Below are 23,328 nucleotides of genomic sequence, written 5' to 3'. Positions count from 1 at the left end.
GGGTAGCATCATTAGCTGAGGGCATGAGTGTGCCCCTGATGCATGTTCCTTGAAAACGAAAACATAAAATGATGTACGTGTGTGTGTGTGTGTGTGTGTGTGTGTGTGTGTGATTTTTGTTTAACAAATTGGTGCCCCTTTATATGAACTCGGAGCATTACTTAATTCCTCCTCATACCACAAAGGTGGTGCAACACACACACACACACACACACACACACACACACACACACACACACACACACACACACACACACACACACACACACACACACACACACACACACACACACACACACACACACACACTGTTTTGGGAATGTGCCTTATTTTCTATCATCTGGCATTTTCCTCAAGCCATGGGAATGTCCCTTCTTTTCTTTTTTTAATTGTTTGCCACATAGCACATATTATATAAAAGGGCCTTTTATATGCCCCTGGCATTTTCCGCAAGACGACGTGGGATAAACATGCGTTGTGTGCAAGTTGGTATAACATTCGGTTTCTTTCCACCTTCTCTCTACATTTTCGCATCAATTACAACACGTGCACTCTCAAGCCCTTTTCCATCACGTGCCTCTGAACCGGGGGTGAAAGCCTAGTGTTGCCTTAACGGTTAAGGTGGATAGCTTAAGATAGTAGGGTCTTGCTTTTGAGTCGCTGTCGAAATGACACCAGTTGGTTTGACTCAGACTGTCATCCTTTCAAGGTCGACAGAATGAGTACCAGCTTACTACGGTAATAAGCCATTCAAACATCATTTGTCTGAGTGCCACCCTTCCAGAATTGTGCTCCTCAGCCAAAGAAACTGCTTCAGAATCCTGATGCACCTCACGGCGTGAAAGGAATGGTTAAAAACCAACGCTGTGATCAGTGAGAGGAAAGTGTCTATAGTGCAGCAGTGAACGTGGTTCACAAATAAAGGTAAGCACCAAAACTTCTCAATTCCTGGAAGCTTCCCTCTTCTTGTTCCTTCCAGGCATGATGGCTGCACCAATCATAAGAGCAATTTTTACAGGTAGAATAAGGGGGATGCGCAAACGATTCGGTGTGACTGAGGTCAGCCTGAAGTCTAGGCTCTGTCGCCTTTTGTCTTGTCCAGCTTTTTGATGGTTTTGCCCTTTCACTCGCTTCAACTTTCCTTTCCTTTAGCAACTTCATCACAATTCTTCCCCTCTTACATGTGCTTTTCCATGGACCGCAACACCTCTTCTTAGTTTCTTCTCTCTGTCCTCTCCATGACTGATGCATTCACGGACCTGGCCCACCTTCTCAGTACCAAGACCACGCTGCCTCGGAGCTGCCGACTGCCCTCGTCAACAGAACGAGGTTCCTGGAGCTACGCAGGTCATCGCATTGAATGGACAGAACTACCAGTTTCCCTATACAGTGGGTGGAGTGGACACTGGCACACTGGGTGGAGCTGCCGCAAGAGGGAGAAGTGGACCATATTGAGGGAGAGCCTGAACAGCTGAGCAGTCGGCCCAGTCGCCTGGACAGAGGTTGCTGAAGGTGCACGACGATCCCTTCTTTCTCTTTCACACTCGACCTTCTTACCCACTCTGCCAAACCTGTTTTTTTTTCTTTGGGTGTTTTGATCCAAGTATTGTGAAAGGTGTCAAGGTGTCTTTTTTTGTTGTTTTTTTTTTTTTTTAATTTGCCTGGGGAGAATTTCGAAGAACTCCAGGGAGAAATGAGTAAAGTAGAGTGGAGTACCTATGAGTTGGAACAAGAGAAGAGCAAACTGAACGAAAGAATAGAGGAAGAATGTTTGCATAATGGTAAAGGAAATGTATTGTTATGGAAATGGCCCTTATTGGACTACTAAATATAGGATTAGCTCAGATCCCCCATTAAATGCATGTATAGTTAGGTTGTTTGGTAAAATGGACGTTATATATGTCGGGAGGTGTAAGAGGCTATTATTGTGGTGGAACGAGAGCTCCCTCTTCTTCTTCCCCATCCTGGACGAGGCCCCGCCCAGTCGGCTGAGAGGGTGTGTCCAAAAAGAGGAAGTGACGCGAAGGGGAGGAGTTTTGTCGGCTTTGAAAAGGGGGAGGAGTGAGTGGTTGGAAGCGAGCGAACATAAGAAAACTAAAAGAGAGAAAAGGGTTCAGTTTGGCAGAAGTGCAAAACGGCAGTCGCTAACGAAGGCGTGCTCGTGTGTCGAAGGAGCGAATGGGAGAGCAAGGGAAGACCTCGTGAACAACTTCAGTTTGGCAGACGTGCAAAACTGCAGTCGGTTGAGAGGGTGCTCATTTGTCGAAGCGAGCGAACGAAGGCTTCGGAGAAAAGAGTATTACGTGTGAAAAACAAGTCGGGTTTTCGAGGCGTGCTCGGAGTGGCTTCGAAGCGAGAGAAACGGCAGTCTGCTTCGAGAGGCTGCCTGCACGTCGTGTCTGCCCTTTTGGACAGTGGGAGAGGTGGCCTGCACGTCGAGTCGACGATCGACTCGTATGGGGAGGTGATCGACAGGTTCGGCCTGCGTCTGGCCGCGGAGCCTCCGTACTTACTCACCTCACGGCTCAGCACGTTTGGCGATCCACCTGCAGAGCTCGGCACCTCAATTTGGGCCTTGGCTGGTGAACGGCCCAGGCCTGGATTTGTATGCTGGACCATGAGAGAGATTAGCTGAGGCCCATCGTCGACCTTACACTAGGTCAGAGCGTGTGGAGACCGCGTGCGGTGCGGTGCGAAGGGGGCAAGAGTACGACGCCTCCATTTCGCCACGCGGTGCGTTCGAGCTGGAGCTCTAATCCATGGACATCTGCCTGTTGCGAGCGACATTCGTGCTTTTGACACTGTCCTCTCGTCCATGAAACATCACCAAGTACTGTCTTTTCTTGCATGCATGCTGTCTGTCTGTCTGTCCTTGTCTGCATGTTGTTTAAGGCATATCTCGGTAGCGAACCGCCTCGAAACCTGTAGTCCGTGGTTCCCTTTTTAAGAACGGGTTGAGGAGTGTTAATAAAAACATTGTCGTGAATTTTGCTTGTGTTGTGATCCCCGATGTTCCCCAATAAATACGATTGATTCGGATGAAATTTGCTTTGAATTAACAGGTGGACACGCCAAGGAATAAATCCGCCCGAAGAGAAAAAACAACTGGTGACGGACTTGGAATCCTGCCACCGCTCGAATCCCTCCGTCCCCGAACCGCAACAATTGGTAGTCAGGAGCGGGATATTTGGACCAGTGGTGCATTTCGCACCCCAGACATTGGTGACGAAAAAAACCGGTCCAAATTTGATTTGCTTTTATGTTTGAGCAGATCGGAGGAAAAACTTGCAAATTATAAAGAAATGGAGCCGTGGGTTTTTGGCAGCGCGGCTCCACCTTGGCGCGACACGAAGCGGGAGGGGGCTAATTATAGCGGAACGAATGGCACAACACGAGGCGGAGACTCCCAGCCACCGGTTCAGACCACGTGGTCGCGGCACGTGCCATGGCAGGCATGGCAGGACGACTGCATGAACATTGGTAAGCTGCAGACACAATTGGGGGATGCCTTGGAAGAGGTGAGTTATGAAGATTATATTGTTACGAATTTGGGAATTCAATTGCACACAACATTCAGGTTCCTTTAGTCAGCTATGTCGATAAGTGCTTGTTCCCTAGATAGCTCACCTTTCATTGTTTAAATGTTCAGAAATCGATTAGATGCGCTGCGGATCAATTTAATAGTTAGGAAACGAACAATGGAGACATCCCTCCCCCTCTTCGGCAAAGAACCCTGCCGTCCCGTGACTCTTGATGTCAACAACTCCCTCCCACCCGTGGCTGAGGAGGGGATGGAGCACGAGGGCATGAGTCAGGAGTCACGCCGGGAGCAGGAGAAACGGGAGAAGGATAAGAGGAGATCTTTTCTTTTGTTCATGGGCAGAGTTGGAGAAGGGAGTTGAGGGGAGTCGTTCAGCAGACCTTTGGGTCCTTTTTGGCTTGGGTTAGGGTTGAGGCCTTCGGAAGCTTTTTCTTCGGCTGGCTCGGTGAGCTTCGGCTAAGGCCTGGCTCGGGAGGAGGCTTTTTTGGAGACTTTTTGCTTTGGTGGTTCAGTGAGCTTCGGCTTCTGCTTAGCTCGGGAGAGCTTTTTGCTTCGAGCTGCTTTGCTTGGAAGAGAGTTGAGCTGGTCATTCGGCTCGAGCTGCGAGTGGTGGCTTCTGCTTCTTGGTTCGTGGAGCTCTTTGTTCTCCATTTTGGTTCCTGGCTTGGTGCGACTCATCGACCTCTTCTTGGAGGTGGTTCCTCGGGGAAGCGACGGATCGGCGCCTCGTCTCACCAGCACATGTTGAGAAGCGCGGGAGGATTCGCGGGAGCTCGGGAAGGATCGCAGCTCACGGCGATTGGATCCAGCTCGCTCTCGCTGGAGCCTGGGTCCGAACAACTTGAAGACCACACGAGGTGGAGAGGTTCGAGATAGGTTCTGGGTTTCAGCTCACCTGTCCTCAGAGCTGGAGCTCGTTATTAAAGGCCTCTGCCACCATTTCGTGTGTGTGTGTGTGTGTGTGTGTGTGTGTGTGTGTGTGTGTGTGTGTGTGTGTGTGTGTGTGTGTGTGTGTGTGTGTGTGTGTGTGTGTGTGTGTGTGTGTGTGTATATACGTGTGTCCGTGGTCCCATCTAATAAGTAGGAACTGCTGTTAAGTGCAAGTGACTGTACATAAGTAGATGGTTGTAGTTCTTTTGTCGTGCTTTTGTTGCTTGTATAATTGCATACGTGTTTTGCCTTGTTTAATTGCATACTTGCTTTATTATAATAAAATGTCCTTGTTTGAATGTAAACCTGTTCGTTGCGTCCATTCCCTCATTGAACTGCCATCTTGCACTCGGAATATAGTTGGTTTTTAAATAGCCGGTAAAGTGATCGGGTCCAACGGGACTGCGCGATAATACCCCGCTCAGTTATCCCAAAAGGAAGCGAGCTGCTTAAGCGGCTCGTTTCCAAGCGGTCCCGTTTATGTACAATCTCTCCGTAACCTACCCACGCGAATAATTAGGTAAATCGAAGATTTGGCGATCGGACCCTGTAGCGCGGGTAGAGTGCGGACAAGGTTGTGGTGTGGTTAAAAACACACCCGTGGCTGGTTTCTGGCGTTGATCCGGAAAGCCGTGACTAGATTGTCCGTTCGGTGGGCGAAGCGGCCGCTATTGGTTAGACGCGGTCGTTCGCACGTCGACGGACGGGAAATCTACAACAGTATAAAGGAGGTGCAAATTGAAATGGACGAGGCACAAAGGCACGCAGACGAGATTCAGAAAAAGGATGTGTACGGTGGGTCACAACAAGTGGCTGATATACGGGAACGAATTTGGTGGCTGAAAGAGCACGTAGTCAACAGAGTCGACGAACAATGTGGAAAAAAGAATTTAGTAGTGTTCAGTACCCGTAATTTGGAATATGAGAAGAGCAAACTGAACAAAAGAATAGAGAAAGAGTAGATCGGTATCTCCCAGGATTGGAAGAACTTGGAGGAAGAATGGAAAAAAAAATAAAAAAAGCTAGAAAAGGAAAAACGTAAACACGGTTTGGAACTGAAACAACTGAAGGAAGAGGTAAGATCAGGCAATCAGATAAGAGAGCCTAGAAAAGAGGAGAGAAATATCTGGAGCAAGGGAAGGAAGAATTGTTGGAAAAGTCAAGACAGTTCGAAGAACTACAGGGAGAAATGAGTAAAGTAGAGTGGAGTACCTATGAGTTGGAACAAGAGAAGAGCAAACTGAACGAAAGAATAGAGGAAGAGCAAATTAGTAATTCCCAGGATAGAGAGAATTTGGAAGAAGAATGGAAAACAAAGCTGGAAAAGGAAAAATGTGAACACGATTGGGAATTGAGATAACAGAAGGAAGAGGTAAGAACAGGCAATCGGGAAAGAGAGCCGAGAATGGAAGATAGAAAAAGAAAAGGAATACAGTAAAAAAAAAAGACGAATTGAGGGAGGAAGCATGTGAAAGAGGTGCAGAGATGAGCAAGAGAATGGATGAAATGAGGGAGGAAGCATGCAAATTGAGAGAGGAATTATGGAAAAAAGCTTCTGAGTTACAGAAACACTAAAGCAAAGAGAGGGAACTACTAAGCAAACTGAGGATGTTAAGGGAGGAAAGAAAGAACGGAGAATGAAACGTTAAGGAACCACACTGTGCAGATCGAACAGTTAGAAGCCAAAGCAAGGTTGGAGTATGTGGAGATAGTGAAGGAACAACGAATGAAGCAGGAAAGGGAAATCAGCCAATTGAAGGAAATATGAGATTGGAGAATGAAGAACAAAAGAGACAGTGGGATAAGAAAAAAGAACAAGGAATGAAACGGGAAAAGGAAATCAACAAAATGAAGGAAACGATGAGATTGGAGAATGAAGAACATAGACTGTGGGATAGAAACCAAAACGAATTTGAGGTTGACCAGCTAAAGGAGAGAGCAAAGTTGGAGTATGCGGAGATGGAAAAACTCCGGAAAGATAACTAACAACGAAAAAGGCTCGGAGAGGAAGAACGACTCGAATGGGAAAGAAAATGGAGCCAGGAAGTAGAACAGCACAATAATGTGGGATGTGTGACATCACCACAGGGAGTAATGTTGGTGGTGCGGAACTTGATTGACATCACTCGTCGGATGACACCACAATTAGAGCAAACCCTGGTGATTGAGACATTGAGGGAGCATGTGGGGTTGTTGACGAGTGATACATTTTGAGCAGGTCCAGCATGTGGAGCTGACAGCCCCAGAGGAGTATGGCGAACCGATGATGAGCAACCTGCTGGAGAGAAGCAACCGGACCGAGGTGACTGGAACGAAGCAGGTACGTGGGTACATGCATACATGGTGCGGACAATGAGCTTAAGGTAGAAATTGAATTTTATGTTAAGGAAGAGACTCTCTCCGATGGGGTGCATGTATGTGTGACCCCTGAAGGTGTGTGTGGAGTGCCTGCGAATGAATGCTGCGAGCCCACAGTCCAGACTACAGTACCGGTATGTGCTGCCGAAGTGTGTGGGTACTCTGACTCACCTGGCGGTCGAGAATGTACCCCTGGAGTGCGAGGCAGTTGGTCAGTACACAGGCAAGGTTGAAGGTGTGGAATGTCAACACATAACCTTGCAATGTGTGTGGGAGTCCTGAGCGTGGAATGAGTGGTGACATAGGAAATAGGTTTGAGGTGCAAGGGGAAATAGAAATGCCAAGAGACAGAAACCATAATGGATAGCTCTGCATGGGTTCTTACAGAGTTGGAGGTGCTGCATCCAGGAGCAGGCTTTAGAAATTGGATTTTAATTTCTCTATCAGCCTCACAGGAACTTTGGAGTGGAGTGCAGATGAGTGGCAGGCGGCACTGGTGTGTCACTTGGTCTTCAGACCTTTCTGAGCGGTAATCGGTAATTTGGTCACGGGAAACTTGGTCACGAGGTAATATTATTATTATTCACTGCATTTAAGGCCAGTAAGGCCCAAGAGCAGTAATAAACATTTTCATTTCATGGCCGGCGAATCTTGTTGGCATAATGATGTATTGACCAAGTTGACTGACTACTATAATGGAATCGATTCTGTCTCTCTCAACTTTTATATTCCGATTCCATTAGAGTAGTCAGTAAACTTGGTCAATATGTCATTATGCCAACAAGATTCGCCGGCCATGAAATGAAAATGTTTATTACTGCTCTTGGGCCAAACTGGCTTTAAATGCAGTGAATAATAAATAATAATATTACTGTGACCAAATTACCTTGTAACCGTTTTACCGTGACCAAATTACCTACATTCTTCTGAGCACACGAGTGGTTTGGCTCGCTGAGTGGGGTTTATCTGTCTTCAGGGAGTTATGGAGAAGAGGGGGAGGCCATTCCACCGATTGGGGTTTACCTGATTTCCGTGAACCCTGGAGAAGAGGGGGAGGCCATTCCACCGATTGGGGTTGACCTGATTTCTGTGAACCCTGCAGAAGAGGGGGAGGCCATTCCACTGAATGGGGTTTGCCTGACTTCCGAGAACCCTGGAGAAAAGGAGGGGGTGAACCACAACCCCCATTGAGACGTGACCCCTTTAAGCCATGGCGGAAAGGCGGCGGGGTCATGTAATGGGAAATGAGGGATTCGTTCCCTCATTCCCCTTCCAATGAGCAAAAGAAGCAAGCCATATGGGGATGTAAGAAAAATTGATTGAAAATTGTACCAAAAGTGATTTCAAATTGAGGGATGACAGAAGGCATAAGAGTGGCACGAGTGGATTTGGGTGATTATTAACAAACAAAAAAAAAAAAGTGGTGGAGACATTACAGGTAGAGCGTTTGACACACCTGAAACAAGTGGATGACAAAGGGTGGCTTGTTTGAGGAAGGATTGAAATGCCTGGTTGGAACCATGCAGAGGTTCCATGGGACTGGTGAAGAGATTTTGATGTCTCGTTTAAATTGTTGGAAATAAACGATTAGGGCAGTATGGAGGAGGCAAACGGACGTAGAGACAAATTAATTGGGGTTTGATGAAAAAGTGTACCAGTTAAATTTGATGACCAAGTGGGATCCGAGAGACTGGTGTGTTTTCGTTTTCACATCAAAGTGAAAGGTGTTGGATAGTGTTGTGGACTGGGTGTGCGGCACTGGAATGAATGACTAAAGCGTTTGGGTGAATGGTGTGGTTGTGCGAATGAGGAGAATGAGTGCGAACAATGTACCCTGTCGGTAGGAGTCTCCAAACCAGGTTGGTGTAGGTTAGGGGGACTTAGAGGATTTGACATGGATTCTGGCTGCTGTTCCATTGTGCAAGCGGACTGCGAGGGGTAGGTGCAGGCCAAGGTATGGGGATACTGGTTGGTAGTGTGACATGGTATGGGAAGTTGGTGAGTCGGAAATGGGACAGCAGGGCTTTGGGGGTTCCTGGCAGGTGAAGGCTGTCAGAGGTGCCAGGAGAGGACCATAGGGTTCAGTGCCAGGAGAGCACAGTGTAGGTGCTATGAGAGCACAGTATAGGTGCTATGGGGGCTCGAGAGAGCCACCCCTTAGGAGCGCCAGAAGCATGCTCAGGTGAACCCCGAGGTCGCTGGGTATCCACCCCCGATTGGAAGCAGGCAAAGATGCCTCATAGTAGTCACACTCCCCAGCCAGTGATTTATGCCTGGCACCACCGAATGGAAAAAAAAAAAAAAAACAAATAAGGGCCTTGCCCAGGTTTAATAGAATGGAACAGTGTGCCAGGTTGGGAAAAATGGGTCATGAGGATCATTCGAGCCAGAGCAGGGTTTGTTGCATTGTCTCGAGCTAAAAGTAAATGGTTAGGTTTGATGGACTCTCCTCCGCACCATTCATGTATGACACCTAGTACGAGTAGTGTTGGTGGGAGAATTTAAGGGCCAGGCTTGGTCACCCTCTCCAACGCTTGGCATCTGACAAAACCAGTCTGTAACCAGGGGTTCTATTTCCCCAACTGGCAAGGTACAAGGATTACGTTGGTATCGCGATTGAAGACGCGTGATCCGAGGCCTGTGCTGAGCCAGCCGGCGTTATAAACCCCAGAGACGGCAGTGGTGAGGGTGGTGCCAAGGACCGGGTGAGAATCCCGCCACTCCGGATCCGCAACAGTATATATTCTCCCCCCCCCCCCATTCCCCATTCCCCATTTTTGAATCTTGGTCTTCACCATTTCTCGTTTTTTAATTTCTCCCTTTCCCTTCCTGCTTTCATTAATTTCCTTGTGTAATAAATTAATGAAACTGTTCTGACTTATCCTGCTCATATTTGATCTGGGTGATTCCCTCCCAAGGTGATTGGTCTGGAATTGCAAGGGGTAATAGTCCAGAGAGCGTCACATAGCCTTGGTTCGTTTAACCAATAAAGTAGCTGGCATGGTTCCCCCAACTACTACATTTGTCACCAGTACGGGAAACTGACGTTCAGGGCGAAGCTCCGACTCGAGGTAAGTGTTGTTAATGGCGGCTGTTTGAGTTATCTGTCCACATGACCTAACAATATATATTCCACTTTGAAACGCATAAACAGTTGTAAAGTTTGCAATTCACACGTGCTGATGAAACTAGTTTTATTAAAGCAAATAACTGAGCAGAGACCACTTTAAAAATAAAGTATGGCACCAATTTTTCCAGAAGGTAATAGACAAAAGCAAAGCCACAGCTTATGACATGCATTGCAACTTAATACAAAATAATGTGTAAAGGCACAAAAGATGGCGGTCACCTTTGAGGACTCGACAGGCACAATAAATGCACCATCACACTATGGGGAAAACAAGCACACGTCCTCGGTCGGTCGCTCCCAGCGACTCGATTGCACTCGACTCGGGTGCATACACGACAAAGTAATCCGGATGGCTCTTTCGAAAGGCGAGTATGGCGTGCAGTTTGCCTCGGGCACAATGTGCCATTATGACAATAACAGGAAAGTGCAGCCCTTTGGCAATAATGTTCAAACTTGTATCATCCCTCCTTATTAACCGATCTATTGATCTTGAGGTAACCCTCATCCCTGCAGCGCCAAAAAAATATTTTAAAAAGCCTTTCTGGGAATGGAGAACCCAGAGATTGACAAGGCCATTTGGTTATCAGGAATAAGCAAGGCTCACCAAATAGGCCCGGTGACCTATTCAGAGCACACCACCATGCTCCTCATGCAGTAGTTAAGCATAGTCTTTACAAACAAAACCAGTGATTCCAAGAATGAAGTAAAAAAAAAAAAAAAAAGTAGCAGCAGCTCAGGTCCAGTACCTTTCACCCCACACTAAAAAGCAAATGAGTGCATACCTCAGTTTGCTCACCACATGGAGGAAAACTGACACAAAATAAGAAGGCTGTGGGAGAACACAATGTCGAATCAAGACCCTAATGTTTTCAACATTTGAGGTCCGTGTGCTTTGCTTGTTGGATGGCACACCGTGTAAGTAGTTGTGCCGTGCCATGCCTGGAGCCTCAGCGCTACAGTTTAGGAATCGTGCGAACCGTACCAGATTCCTGGCGAGTCGTCATGAAGGCTGGATTGATGGCTATCATTCAGTAGTAGCCATCATTTAGGCCATCATCTCTCAAAGTGCTGTACCTTTTTGGAACTGGGAGGGATCTACAGTGGTGAAGACATTGGGAAGAATGGTAGTCAAGGAAAGGTGATGCACATTAAATGGTGCTTACATCTTCCACAAGTGATCAGAAACAGCAAAAACTGTTTAAAATTTTTTAAAAAGTAAACAATGCAACATCCCACCTTCGAGTGGGTTGAACCAGTTTACTTCGTGCTTGCCCAGGGACACCATACGTATGTGTGCTGAGCTTTGGCAGGCCGCTCTGTCGGCTGACTGCCTTGATGGGGACCGGCCCTGGGCTGAGCCGTCCGCAAACTTCCTGGCTGATGTCAGGTGGCGGCACGGCCTGGCGGCGGGGAGAGAGGCGAGATCCAGCATTGGGACTGCGATGACGACTGGGGCTCGGAGCACGAGCGAGTCCGATGGAGCGCCCCTGCCGTGGACCATCGTTCAGGATGCTGCTGGCAGGGGATGGCCGTTTAAGTCGAGATCCTAAGGGCACTGAAGAAAGCAGAGGTCAGAGTGAGTGGGGTGAGTGGAGAGTGGGGGAGAAGGCGTGTGTGGAGAGAGAAAGGGGAAAGAAGAAGGGGTGGGGAGAAAGGAGTCGAGAGAAGGGAAGAGAGTGGGGTCGAGGAGAGAAAGAAGAAGAGAGAAGGAAGAGGAAGGAAATTAGAGAGAAAGGAAAAGAGAGAGAGAAGGAAGGAAAGTCAGTCGAGGAAGAAGAAGGAAGGAAGGGGAGGGAAGAGTGGAAGGTCTGGGGAGGAAGGAGAAGAAGAAGGAAGAAAGAAGGAGAAGAGAGAGAAAGAAAGGAAAGAAGGAAAGGAGAGGAAAGAAGGAAGGAGAATCAGAGAGTCGCTTTTTTTTTTTTTACGAAATCGAGAGAGGGAAGGAGAATCGAGGTCTGGGGGAGAAGGAAAAGAAAAGGAAGAGAGAGTCGAGGGGGAGGAAGAGAAGGAAGGAAAGAAAATCGAGGTCGAGGGAAAGAAGAAGGAAGAGAAGAAAGAGTCGAGGGTCGAGGAGAAAGAAAGAGAAAGAAGAAATCGGTCTGGGGGAGGAGAAGGAAAAGGAAGAAGTCGGTCGAGGAAGAAAAGGAAAGAAGGAAATCAGTCGAGGAAAGAAGAAGAAGGAAGAAGTCGAGTCGAGGAGAAAGAGAGAAGGAGGAGGAAGAAGGAATCGAGGTCGAGAGAAAGAAGAAAAGGAAAGAAATCCCAGGAGTCGAGGAAAGAAGGAAAGAAGAGAGTCGAAGGAAGAAATCCGAAGAAAGAGGAGGGGAAAAGAAGAAAAGGAAGAAGGAAGTCGGTCGAGGAGAAAGAAGGAAGGAAGAAGAAAAGGAAGTCGAAAGAAGGAAATCGAGTCAGGGAAGAAGGAAGAAAGAAGGAAGTCGGTCGAGAAGAAGAGAAAAGAAAGGAAGAGTGTCGAGGTCGAGGAGAAGAAAGAAGAAAGTCGAGTCGAGGAGAAGAAAAGAGAAAAGGAAAGTCGAGAATCAGGAGAAAGAAAGGAAGGAAGTCACGGTCGAGGAAGAAGAAGGAAGAGAGGGAAGAAAGAGGAAGGAAGGAAGTCGAGTCGAGAAGAAAGAAGGAAGAAGGAAGGAGGAAGAAATCGAGGTCGAGGAAAAGAAGAGAAGAAGAGAAGAAGAGGGAAGGAAGTCAAGGTCTGAGAAGAAGAGGAGAAGGAAGGAAGAAAGGAAGAAGAAGAAGAAAGTCAGTCTCGAGGGAAGAAAGGAAGAAGGAGAAAAGGAAAGGAGAGAAGGAAGAAATCGAGGTCGAGGGAAGAAAAGAAGAAAGGAGAAAGGAAGAAGAGGAAAGGAAGAAAGAAGAAAGTCAGTCGAGGAGAAGAAAGAAAAGGAAAGGAAGGAAAGTCAGTCGAGGAGAAAGAAGAAAGGAAGAGTCGGTCGAGGAAAAGGAAGAAGGAAGAAGGAAGAAATCGGTCGAGAGAAAAGAAGAAATCCAAAGTCGAAGAGAAAGGAAAAAGAAAGAAGAAAAGGAAGGAAAGTCGGTCGAGGGAAGAAAGAAGGAAGGAAGAAATCGAGGTCGAGGAAAAGAAAAGAAAAGGAAAGGAAGAGAGGAAGGAAGAAATCGAATAGGTCGAGGGAAAGAAAAAGAAGGAAGTCGAGTCGAGGAAAAAAGAAAAGAAGAAGGAAGAGAAGTCGAGGTCGAGAAAAAGAAAAGGAAGGAAAGTCAGTCGAGGAAGAAAAGAAGGAAGAAAGAAGGAAATCTGTCGAGAAAGAAGAAGAAAGAAGGAAGAAATCGAGGTCAGAAGAAAGAAAGGAAAGAAATCGAGTCGAGGAAAGAAAAAGGAAGAAGAAAGTCACGAGTCGAGGAGAAAGAAGGAAAAGGAAGGAAAAGGAAAAGTCGAGTCGAGGAAGAAAGAAGTCGAGTCGAGGAAAGAAGAAGAAGGAAGGAGAGGAAGAAAGTCGAGTCGAGGAAGAAAAAGGAAAGAAAGGAAGGAAGAAGTCGAGGGTCGAGGAAGGAAAAGAAGAAAGAAAAAGGAAGAAAAGGAAGGAAAGGAAGAAAGTCGAGGTCGAGGAAAAGAAAGAAGGAAAAGGCGAAAAGTCGAGTCGAGGAGAAGAAAGAGAGGGAAGGAAGAAGGATGGGGTCGTGAGTCGAGGAGAGTCGAAAGAAGAAGAAGAAATCTGTAGTCGAGAGAAGAGAAAGAATCAAAGGAAGAAAGAGAAGAGAAGTCGAGGTCGAGAAGAAAGAAAAGAAAAAGAAGGAAGAAGGGAAGGAAGGAATCCGAGGTCGAGGAGAAAGAAAGGAAGGAAGAAGGAAAGTCGAGGTCGAGGAAAGAAGATCAAAGAAGGAAAGAAGAAGGGGAGGAAGGAAATCGGATCTGAGGAGAAAGAAAGGAAGAAGAAAAGGGAAGGAAGGAAGTCGAGGTCGAGAAGAAGAAAAAGAAGGAAGAAAGGAAGGAAATCCGAGTCGAGGAAAAGAAGAAAAGGAAGAAAAGAGGAAGGAAGAAATCGAGTCGAGGAAGAAAAGGGAAGAAAGGAAAAGGAAGGAAGGAAGGAAATCCGAGTCGAGAAGAAAAGAAAGGAAAAGGAAGGCGGGAGGAAGGAAGAGTCGGTCGAGGAGAAAGAAAGGAGGAAAGGAAAGAAGGAGAAGGAAAAGTCAGTCGAGGAAGAAGGAAGAAGAAGAGAAGGAAGGAATCGAAGTCCTGAGGAAGAAGGAGAAGAAATCGAGCCGTCGAGGAAGGAGAAGAAGGAAATCGAGTCGAGGAAAGAGAAGAAGTCGAAGGTCGAGAAGAAGGAAAGGAAAGAAATCGAGTCGAGGGGAAGGAAAAAGGAAGAAGGAAAGTCGGTCTGAAAGTCGAGTCGAAGGAAAAAGAAGGAAGGAAAGAAATCGGAGGTCGAGGAAGGAGAAAGGAAGAAGAAGTCGAGTCGAGAGGAAGGAAGAAGGAAGAAGAAGGAAGAAATCCCGAGTCGAAGGAAGTCAGAGGAAGAAGGAAGGAAGAAATCGAGTCGAGAGGAGAAGGAAGGAAATCAAGTCTGAGAGGAGGAAGAAGGAAGAAATCGAGTCGAGGAAAGGAAAGGAAGAAATCGAGTCGAGAGGAAGGAAGAAGGAAATCGAGTCGGCGAGAGGAAGAAAGAAGAAAGTCGAGTCGAGGAAGGAAAGGAAGAAGTCGAGTCGAGGAAAGGAAGAAATCGAGATCGAGGGAAGGAAAGAAGTCGAGTCGAGAGGGAAAGGGAAGAAGGAAGAAATCGAGGTCGAGGAAGGAGAAGAAATCGAAAGTCGAGGAAGGAAAGAAGAAGAAATCGAAGATCGAGGAAGGAAGAAGGAAAGTCGAGTCGAGAGGAAGAAGGAAAAATCAGGTCGAGAGGAAGAAGAAAGTCGAGTCGAGGAAAAGGAGGAAGGAAGAAGTCGAGTCGAGGAAAGGAAGAAGGAAAATCGAGTCGAGAAGAAGGAAGAAGAAGTCGAGGTCGAGAAAGAAAAGGAAAGAAGAAAATGGCGAGTCGAAGGAAAGAAGAAGGAAGAAAATCGAGGTCGAGGAAGAAAAGAAGAAGAAGGAAGGAAAGTCGAGTCGAGGAAGAAGAAGAAGGAAGGAAAGTCGGTCGAGGAAGAAGAAAAGAAGGAAGAAGTCGAGTCGAGGAGAGAAGGAAGAAAGAGTCGGTCGAGGAGAAAGAAAAGAAAAAGGAAGAAGGAAAGTCGAGTCGAGGAAGAAGAAGGAAAGGAAGAAGGAAAGTCGAGTCGAGGAAAGAAGAAGGAAAAAGGAGAAGGAAGAAGGAAGAAGTCAGTCGAGGAAAAAGAAGAAGAAGAAGGAAAGAAAAGAAATCGAGTCGAGGAAGAAAAAGAAAAGAAAAGGAAGAAAAGGAAAGAAATCGAGTCGAGGAAGAAAAGAAAGAAAGGAAAGAAGGAAATCGAGTCGAGAGAGAAAGAAAGAAAAAGAAGAAGAAAAGAAGAATCGAGGTCGAGAAGAAAGAAAGGAAGAAGAAGGAAATCCGAGTCGAAGAGGAAAGAAAAGAAGAAAAAAGGAAAAGGAAGGAAATCGAGTCGAGAAGAAAGGAAGAAGAAGAAAAGAAGAAGGAAAGTCGAGGTCGAGAAAGGAAGAAGAAGAAGAAGAAGAAAGAAGGAAGGATCGAGTCGGTCAGAGAGGGGGAGAAGAAGGAAGAAGAAGGAAATCCCGAGGTCGAGAAGAAAAGGAAGAAAAAAGAAGTCGGTCGAGGAAGGAAGAAAGTCGAGTCGAGGAAGAAGAAATCGGAAAGTCGAGAAGAAGAAGAAGAGGAAGGAAGAAAGTCGAGTCGAGGAAGAAAAGAGAAGGAAAGTCGGTCGAAGAAAAGGAAGAAGGAAAGAAAGTCGGTCGAGGAAGAAAAGAAGGAAGAAGAAAAAAGAAGAGAAAAAGAAATCCGAGTCGAGAGAAAAGAAGGAAGAAAGTCGAGTCGAGGAGAAGAAGAGGAAGAAGAAAAAGGAAGGAAGAGTCGGTCGAGGAAGAAGAAAGGAAAGAAGGAAGGAAGGAAGAAGTCGGTCGAGAAGAAAGGAGAAATCGTCGAGGAAAAAGAAAGGAAAGAAGGAAAGAAGGAAGAAGTCGAGTCGAGGAAAGAAGAAAAGAAGGAAAGAAGTCGAGGTCGAGAAAAAGAAAGAAGGAAAGAAAGGAAGGAAATCGAGTCGAAAGGGAAAGGAAAGAAGAAGGAAAGTCTGAGGTCTCGTCGAAGGAGAAGAAGAAGGAAAGGAAATCGAGTCGAGGAAGGAAGAAGAAGAAATCGAGGTCGAGGAAGGGGAAGAAAGAAGAAGTCGTAGTCGAGGAAAGGAAAGGAAGAAGGAAATCGAGTCGAGGAAGAAGAAGAAGGAAGAAAGTCGAGTCGAGGAAGAAAGGAAATCGAAGTCGAGAAAGGAAGAAGGAAGGAAGTCGAGTCGAGAAGAAAAGAAAGGAAAGTCATGAGTCGAGGAAGGAAGGAAAGGAAAAAATCGAGGTCGAGGAAGGAAGAAGAAGAAATCGAGTCGAGGAAGGAAGGAAGAAAGTCGAGGTCTAGAGAGAAGAAGGAAGAAGTCGGAGTCGAGAGGAAGGAAAGAAGGTCTCCAGTCGAGTCATGAAGAAAGAAAAGGAAGGAAGTCGAGGTCGAGGGAGAAGAAGGAAGGAAAGGAAGGAAATCGAGGTCGAGAGAAAAGAAGAAAAAGGAAGTCGAGTCGAGGAGGGAAGGAAAGGAAGAATCGAGTCTAGAGGAAGAAGGAAGGAAGTCGAGGTCGAAAGGAAGAAAAGGAAGAAAAAGGAAGAAGGAGTCGAGGTCGAGGGGAAGAAAGAAGGAAGGAAGAAATCAGAGTCGAGGAGAAGAGGAAAGAAGAAAGGAAAGAAAAGGAAAATCGAGTCGAGAGGAGAAAGGAGAGAGGAAGAAGGAAGGAAAGGAAGAGGGTCGAGGAAAAGGGAAGAAGAGGAGGAAGAAGTCGAAAGGAAGAAGTCAGAAGGAAGGAAATCGAGTCGAGGAAGAAAAGAAAGGAAGAAAAAGAAGGAAGAAGTCGAGTCGAGGAAGAAGAAAGGAAAGAAAAAGAAATCGAGTCGAGAAGAAAGAAAGGAAAAGGAGGGAAAGAAATCGAGTCGAGAAAGAAAGGAAGAAGAGAAAGAAATCGTGAGTCGAGGAAAGAAAAAGAAGAAAAAGGAAAGAAGAAATCGAGTCGAGAGGGAAGAAAGAAGAGAAAGAGAAGGAAGAAATCGAGTCGAGGAAGAAAAAGGAAAGAAGGAAAAGAAGAAATCTGGGGTCGAGAGAGAAGAAAGAAGGAGAAGAAGGAAAAAGAAGAAAGAAAAAGGAAGGAGAAAGGAAGGAAGTCACAGTCAGGCGAGAGGAAGGAAAGAAGAAATCGAGTCGAGGAGGAAGGAAGAAGAGGAAAGAAAGTCGAGTCAGGAAGGAAGGAAGAAAGAAGAAAATCGAGTCGAGGGAGGAAAGGAAGAAGGAAGAGTCGGTCGAGGAAGAAAGAAGAAAAGGAAGAAAGGAAGAAGTCGGTCGAGGAAAGAAAGAGAAAGGAAGAAAGGAAAAAGGAAGTCGAGTCGAGGAAAGAAGAAAGAAAGGAATCGGAAGAAGGAAAGGGAAGAAAAGGTCGAAGAAGAAGAATCTCAGAAGTCGAGAGAAGAAGGAAGAAGGAATCGAGTCGAAAGGTCAGAAGAAAGAAGAAGGAAGAAAGGAAAGTCGAGTCGAGGAGAAAGAAGAAGGAAAGAAGAAGAAAAAGAAATCGAGTCGAGAAGAAAGAAGGAAAAGGAAGGAAAGTCGAGTCGAGGAAGAAAGAAAAAGAGAAAGGAAGAAAAAAATCGAGTCGAGAGAAGAAGGAAAGGAAAAGGAAATCTGAAGTCGAAGAAGAAAAGAAGGAAAAGGAAGAAGTCAGTCGAGAAGGGAAAGAAAGAGAAGGAAAGAAGGAAGAAGTCGAGTCGAAGAGAGAAAGGAAGAAGAAGGAAGGAAGGAAGAAATCGAGTCGAGGAAAGAAAGGAAAGAAAGAAGAAAGTCGAGTCGAGAGGAAGAAGGAAAAGGAAGAAAGTCGAGTCGAGGAAGAAGAGGAAGAAAAGAAAAAGGAAGAAAGGAAAGAAAAAGGAAGATCGAGTCGAGAGAAGGAAGAAAAAGGAAGGAAAAAGGAAATCGTCGAGGGAAGAAGGAAGAAAAAGGAAATCGAGTCGAGGAAGAAAAGAAGGAAAAAGAAGAAGAAGTCGAGTCGAGGAAAGAAAAGGAAAAGGAAGGAAGAAAAGGAAGAATCGAGTCGTAGAAGGAAAGAAAAGAAGAAAGGAAGGAAGTCGAGGTCGAGGAAAGAAAAGAAGAAAAGGAAGAATCGAGTCGAGGAAGAAAGGAAAGGAAGAAGAGGAAATCGAGTCGAGGAAGAAAAGAAAGGAAGAAGAAAAAGAAGTCGAGTCGAGAAGAGAAAGAAGAAGAAGAAAAAGAAGGAAAGAAATCGAGTCGAGAAAGGAAGAAAGGAAGAAAGTCAGTCGAGGAAAGGAAGAAGGAAAGGAAGGAAGTCGAGTCGAGGAAGAAGAAGGAAGAAAGGAAAGAAAGTCGGTCGAGGAAGAAAGAAGGAAGAAGGAAGAAGTCAGTCGAGAGAGAAGAAAGAAAGAAGGAAGAAGGAAGGAATCAGTCGAGGTCGAGGAAAGAAAGAAGAAAGAAGGAGAAAAAAGGAAAGTCGGTCGAGGAAAGAAAAGAAGAAAGGAAGAAGGAAGTCGAGTCGAGGAGAAGAAAGGAAAGAAGGAAGAAGAAGGAAATCGAGTCGAGAAAGGAAAAGGAAGAAAAGAAAGGAAAGAGAAGGAAGAAATCGAGTCGAGAGAAAATAAAAAAAAAGGAAAAGAAGAAGAAATCCGAGTCGAGAGGAAGAAGTCGAAGAAAGAGGAAGAAGAAATCTGTCGAGGAAGAAAAAGGAAAGGAAAAGGAAGAAGTCGAGTCGAGGGGGAAGAAAGAAGGAAATCGAATCGAGAAAGAAAAGGAAGAGAAGTCGAGGTCGAGGAAAGAAAGAAGGAAGAAGGAAGAAGGAAGAGAAAGTCGAGTCGAGGAAGAAAAGAAAGAAGAAGAAGAAGAAAGTCAGTCGAGAAGAAGAGAGGAAGAAGAAAAAGGAAAAGAAGTCGAGTCGAGGAGAAAAAGAAGAAAGAAAGGAAAGAAAGGAAGAAGGGAAATCGGCGAGGTCGAAGAGGAAAGAAGTCTAAGAAGGAAAAGAAGGAAGGAAATCGAGGTCGAGTCGAGGAAAGAAGGAAGAAAAGAGGAAGAAATCGAAGTCGAGTCGAGTCGGAAGAAAAGAAAGGAGAAAAGGAAGAAAGTCGGTCGAGTCGGCGGTCGGAAAAGAAAAGGAAAGAAGTCGAGTCGAGGAAGAGAAAAGGAAGAAAAGAAATCCGAGTCGAGAGGTCGAGAAAAGGAAAGAAAGGAAGAAGTCAGTCGAGAGAAAGGAAGAAAAAGAAGAAAGGAAAATCCAGTCGAAAGGAAGAAGAAGAAGAAAGAGGAAAGGAAGAAAGGAAGGAAATCGTCAGTCGAGGAAAAGAAAAAGAAAGAAAGGAAGAAAAGGAAGAAAATCGAGGAAAAAAAGGAAGAAGGAAAGTCGAGGAAATCAGAGAGGAAAGAAAAGAAGAAGAAGGAAGAAATCGAGGTCGAGAAGAAAAGAAGGAAGAAGGAAGAATCATTCGAGGAAGAAAGAAGAAAAGGAAGTCGAGTCGAGGAAGAAAAGGAAGGAAGAAAGGAAGAAGTCGAGTCGAGGAAGAAAGAAAAGGAAGAAGGAAAGTCAGAAGGAAGAAAAGGCGGAAGAAAGAAGAAAGTCGAGGTCGAGAGAGAAAGAAAGGAAGAAGAAGAAGGGAAAAGGAAGAGGAAGAGTCGAGTCGAGTCGAAAGAAGGAGAAGGAGAAGGAAGGGAAGAAGGAAAATCAGTCGAGGAGAAGAAAGGAAGAAAGGAAGAGAAGGAAGGAAGAGTCGAGTCGAGTCGAGAAAGAGAAGGAAAAGGAAAGTCGGTCTAGGAGTCGAGAGAAAGGAAGAAAGAAAGAAAGGAAGAAGAGGAAGAAAGAAAGGAAGAAGGTCGAGTCGAGAAGGTGAAGAAAAGGAAGAAGAGGAAGGAAAAGTCGAGAGTCGAGAAGAGAAGAGAAGGAGAAAGAAGAAGAAAGGAAGGAAAGTCGAGTCGAGGAAGAAAAGGAAAGGAAAGAAAGAAGGAAAGAAAGGAAAGTCGAGTCGAGGAAGAAAGGAAAGGAAAGGAAGGAAGTCAAAGTCGAGGGGAAAAGAAGAAGGAAGAGTCAGTCGAGAAGAGGAAGAAAGAGGGAGGAAGAAGAAGGAAGTCGAGGTCGAGGAAAGGAGAAGAAAAGAAGGAAGGAAATCCAGGTCACAGTCGAGTCGAGAGAGGAGAAAGAAGGAGAAAAGGAAGAAGTCGAGAGTCGAGGTCTAGAGTCGAGAAGGAAGAAGGAAGGAAAGGAAGAAGTCGAGTCGAGGGGGAAGAGAAGAAAGGAAGAAAGGAAAGTCGGTCGAGGAAGAAAGGAAGAAGAAGGAAGAAAGGAAATCGAGGTCGAGAGAAAGAAAAAGGAAGAAGAAAGGAAATCAGGGTCGAGAGAAAGAAGAAGGAAGAAGAAATCGAGTCGAGGAAGAAGAAGGAAGAAGGAAGAAAGGAAGAAGTCGAAAGTCGAGAGAGGAAAAGGAAGAAGAAATCAGTCGAGAAGAAAGAAAGGAAGAAGGAAGGAAGAAATCGAGTCTGAGAGAAAGAAAGAAAGGAAGAAGGAAGAAAGGAAGAAGTCGAGTCGAGGAGAGAAAAGAAAGAAGGAAAGAAGAAAAAGAAGAATCGAGGAGTCGAGAGAGAGGGAAGAAAGAAGGAAGAAAGGAAGAAGGAAGGAAATCGAGTCGAGGAAGGAAAAGAAGAAGGAAAGAAGAAGAAAAGAGGAAGTCGAGTCGAAGAAAGAAAAGGAAGAAAAGGAGAAGAAGGAAGGAAGTCGAGTCGAGGAAAAGAAAAGGAAGAAGGAAAAGGAAGGAAGGTCGAAGAAGAAGAAAAGAAGAAAAGGAAGGAAATCGAGTCGAAGGGAAGAAAGAAGGAAGAAAAAGGAAGAAGGAAGAAATCGAGTCGAGGGAAAGAAAGGAAGAAGAAGTCAGTCGAGGAAGAAAGAAAGGAAGAAGGAAGAAGTCAAGTCTGGGGGAAAAGGAAAGGAAAAGAAAAGGAAGGAAGAGTCGAGTCGAGAGAGAAAAGGAAAGAAAGAAGAGTCGAGTCGAGTCGAGGAAGAAAGGAGAAAGAGAAAGGAAGAAGGAAGTCGAGATCGAGAAAGAAACTTTTTTGCCTTTTTTTGCATCAGAGAAAGGAAGGAAGAAATCAGTCGAGGAAGAAAGAAAGAAGAAAAGGAAGGAGAAAGTCGAGTCGAGGAAAGGAAAGGAAGGAAGAAGAGTCCAGTCGAGGGGAAGAAGGGAGAAGGAAGGAAAGGGAAGAAGTCAGTCGAGGAAGAAGAAGAAGAAGGAAGAAGAAATCTAGTCGAAGGAAGAAAGAGGAAGGAAGTCAAGTCTGGAGGGTCGAGGAAGGAAGAAGAGAAGGAAAGAAGGAGAAGGAAAATCGAGTCGAGAGAAAGGAAGAAGGAAGGAGGAAGTCGAGGTCGAGAAGGAAGAAGAAGGAAGAAGTCGGTCGAGGTCGAGGAGAGAGTCGAGGAAGAGGAAGAAAGGAAGAGGAAGAAGAGTCTAAGGGTCGAGAGAGAGAAAGAAGGAAGAAAGGAAGGAAGTCGAGGAGTCGAGGAATGAGAAGAGGGAGGGAGAAGGAGAGTCGAGAGGGAAGAAGGAAGAAGGAAAGTCGGTCTGAGGAGAAGAAGAGAAGAGGAAGGAAGTCAGTCGAGGAAGAGAAAGGAGGAAAGGAAGAAAAGGGAAGGAAGGAGTCGAGGGTCGGAGTCAGGGAGAAGGAAGAAAGGAAGGGAAGGGAAGAAGAAGTCTTCGAGGAAGGAAGGAAGAAGAAGAGGAAGGAAGAATCCGAGGTCGAGGAGAAGAAAGAAGGGAAGAAAGGAAGAGGAGGAAGGAGTCGAGGAGTCGAGGAAGAGAGGAAGGAAGGAAAGGAAGAAGTGGGGTCTGGGGAAGAAGGAAGTCGAGAGTCGGTCGAGAGAAAGAAAGAAAGAAGGAAGGAAGGGGGAAGGAAGAAATCGGTCAGTCGAGGAAGAAAGAAGAAAGAAGAAGAAGGAAAAAAAGGGAAGAAATCAGTCGAGTCGAGGAGAAGAAGAAGAAAAGGAAGAAAAAAGGAAGAGAAGTCGGTCGAGAAGAAAGAAGAAAAAGAGAGAGAAGGAAGATCGAGGAAAAAGAAAAGAAGGAAAAAGGAAGAAATCGAGTCGAGGAAAGAAAGGAAAGAAAAGAAGGAAGAAGAATCGAGTCGAGGAAGAAAAGAAGAAAAAGGAAAGGAAGAAAGGAAAAAGGAATCCCGAGTCGAGAAAAAGAAAGAAGGAAGAGAAAGGAAATCGAGTCGAGGAAGAAAAGAAAAAGAAGAAATCCGAGTCGAGGGGAAGAAAGAAAAGAAGAAGAAAGGAAGGAGAAATCCCGAAGTCGAGGAAGAAAAGAAAAGGAAGGAAGAGGAAGGAAGAAATCGAGTCGAGGAGAAAGAAAGGAAGAAGGAAGAAGGGGAGGAAGTCCAGTCGAGAGAGAAGAAGAAAGGAAGGGAAGGAAGAAGTCGGTCGAGAGAAGAAAAGAGAAGAAAGGGAAGGAAAGGAAAGTCGAGGAAAGTCGAGGAAGAAAGAAGAAAGGAAGGAAGGAAGAATCCGGTCGAGAGAAAGAAAGAAAAGGAAGAAAAGGAAGAAGGAAGGAAATCCAGTCGAGGAGAGAAAGAAAGGAAGAAAAAGGAGAAGGAAGAAAAGGAAGGAAAAGGTCAAGAAAGGAAGTCGAAAAGAAAAGGAAGAAGGAAGAAAAGAAATCGAGAAGGTCGAGGAAAGAAAGGAAGAAGGAAAAGGAAAGGAAATCGAGTCGAGAGAAAGAAAGGAAGAAAAGGAGAAATCAGTCGAGGGAAGAAGGAAATCAGGTCGAGGAGAAAGAAAGAAGAAAGGAAGGAAGGAAGAAATCCCGAGTCGAGGAGAAAAGAAAGGAAAAAGAAGGAAGAAGGAAGTCAGTCAGGAAGAAGGAAGGAAGAGGAAAGTCGAGGTCGAGGAAAAGAAGGAAGAATCGGAAGTCGAAGAAGAAGGAAGGAAGTCAGTCGAGGAAAGAAGAAGGAAGAAAGGGAAGGAAGAAGTCAGTCAGGGGAGAAGAGGAAGAAAGGAAAGAAATCGAGTCGAGAAGAAGAAGAAGGAAGAAAATCGAGTCGAGGAAGAAAGAAAGGAAGAAGGAAAAAGAAGGAAGGAAGAAAGTCGAGGTCGAGGAAGAAAGAAGGAAGAAGGAAGAAGAAGGAAGAAGGAAAGGAAGTCGAGGTCGAAGAAAGAAGAAGGGAAGAAAAGAAGGAAAATCAGTCGAGGAGAA

At 45.6% G+C, this 23,328-nt stretch overlaps 1 protein-coding gene across 1 annotated transcript in view; it reads right to left on the bottom strand.

Moving 5' to 3' along the window:
- Positions 1 to 10,009: 10,009 nt before the first annotated feature.
- The window catches only part of LOC147014488 (SLAIN motif-containing protein 2-like), a 42,081-nt gene continuing 28,762 nt past the window's right edge, over positions 10,010 to 23,328 (bottom strand). Inside the window, 2 exon segments of the mRNA XM_085852477.1 lie at positions 10,010 to 11,054; positions 11,196 to 11,514. Of these exon segments, the coding sequence (XP_085708603.1) occupies positions 10,988 to 11,054; positions 11,196 to 11,514 (386 nt within the window). The 3' untranslated portion in view covers positions 10,010 to 10,987.

Source organism: Eptatretus burgeri, chromosome 13, assembly GCF_056783735.1.
Source record: "Eptatretus burgeri isolate ZD-2024b chromosome 13, Ebu_testis_v1, whole genome shotgun sequence".
In the NCBI taxonomy this organism is placed as follows: Eukaryota; Metazoa; Chordata; class Myxini; order Myxiniformes; family Myxinidae; genus Eptatretus; species Eptatretus burgeri.
Note: the sequence above shows the minus strand (reverse complement) of the source record. Positions and strands in the feature narration are given on the sequence as shown.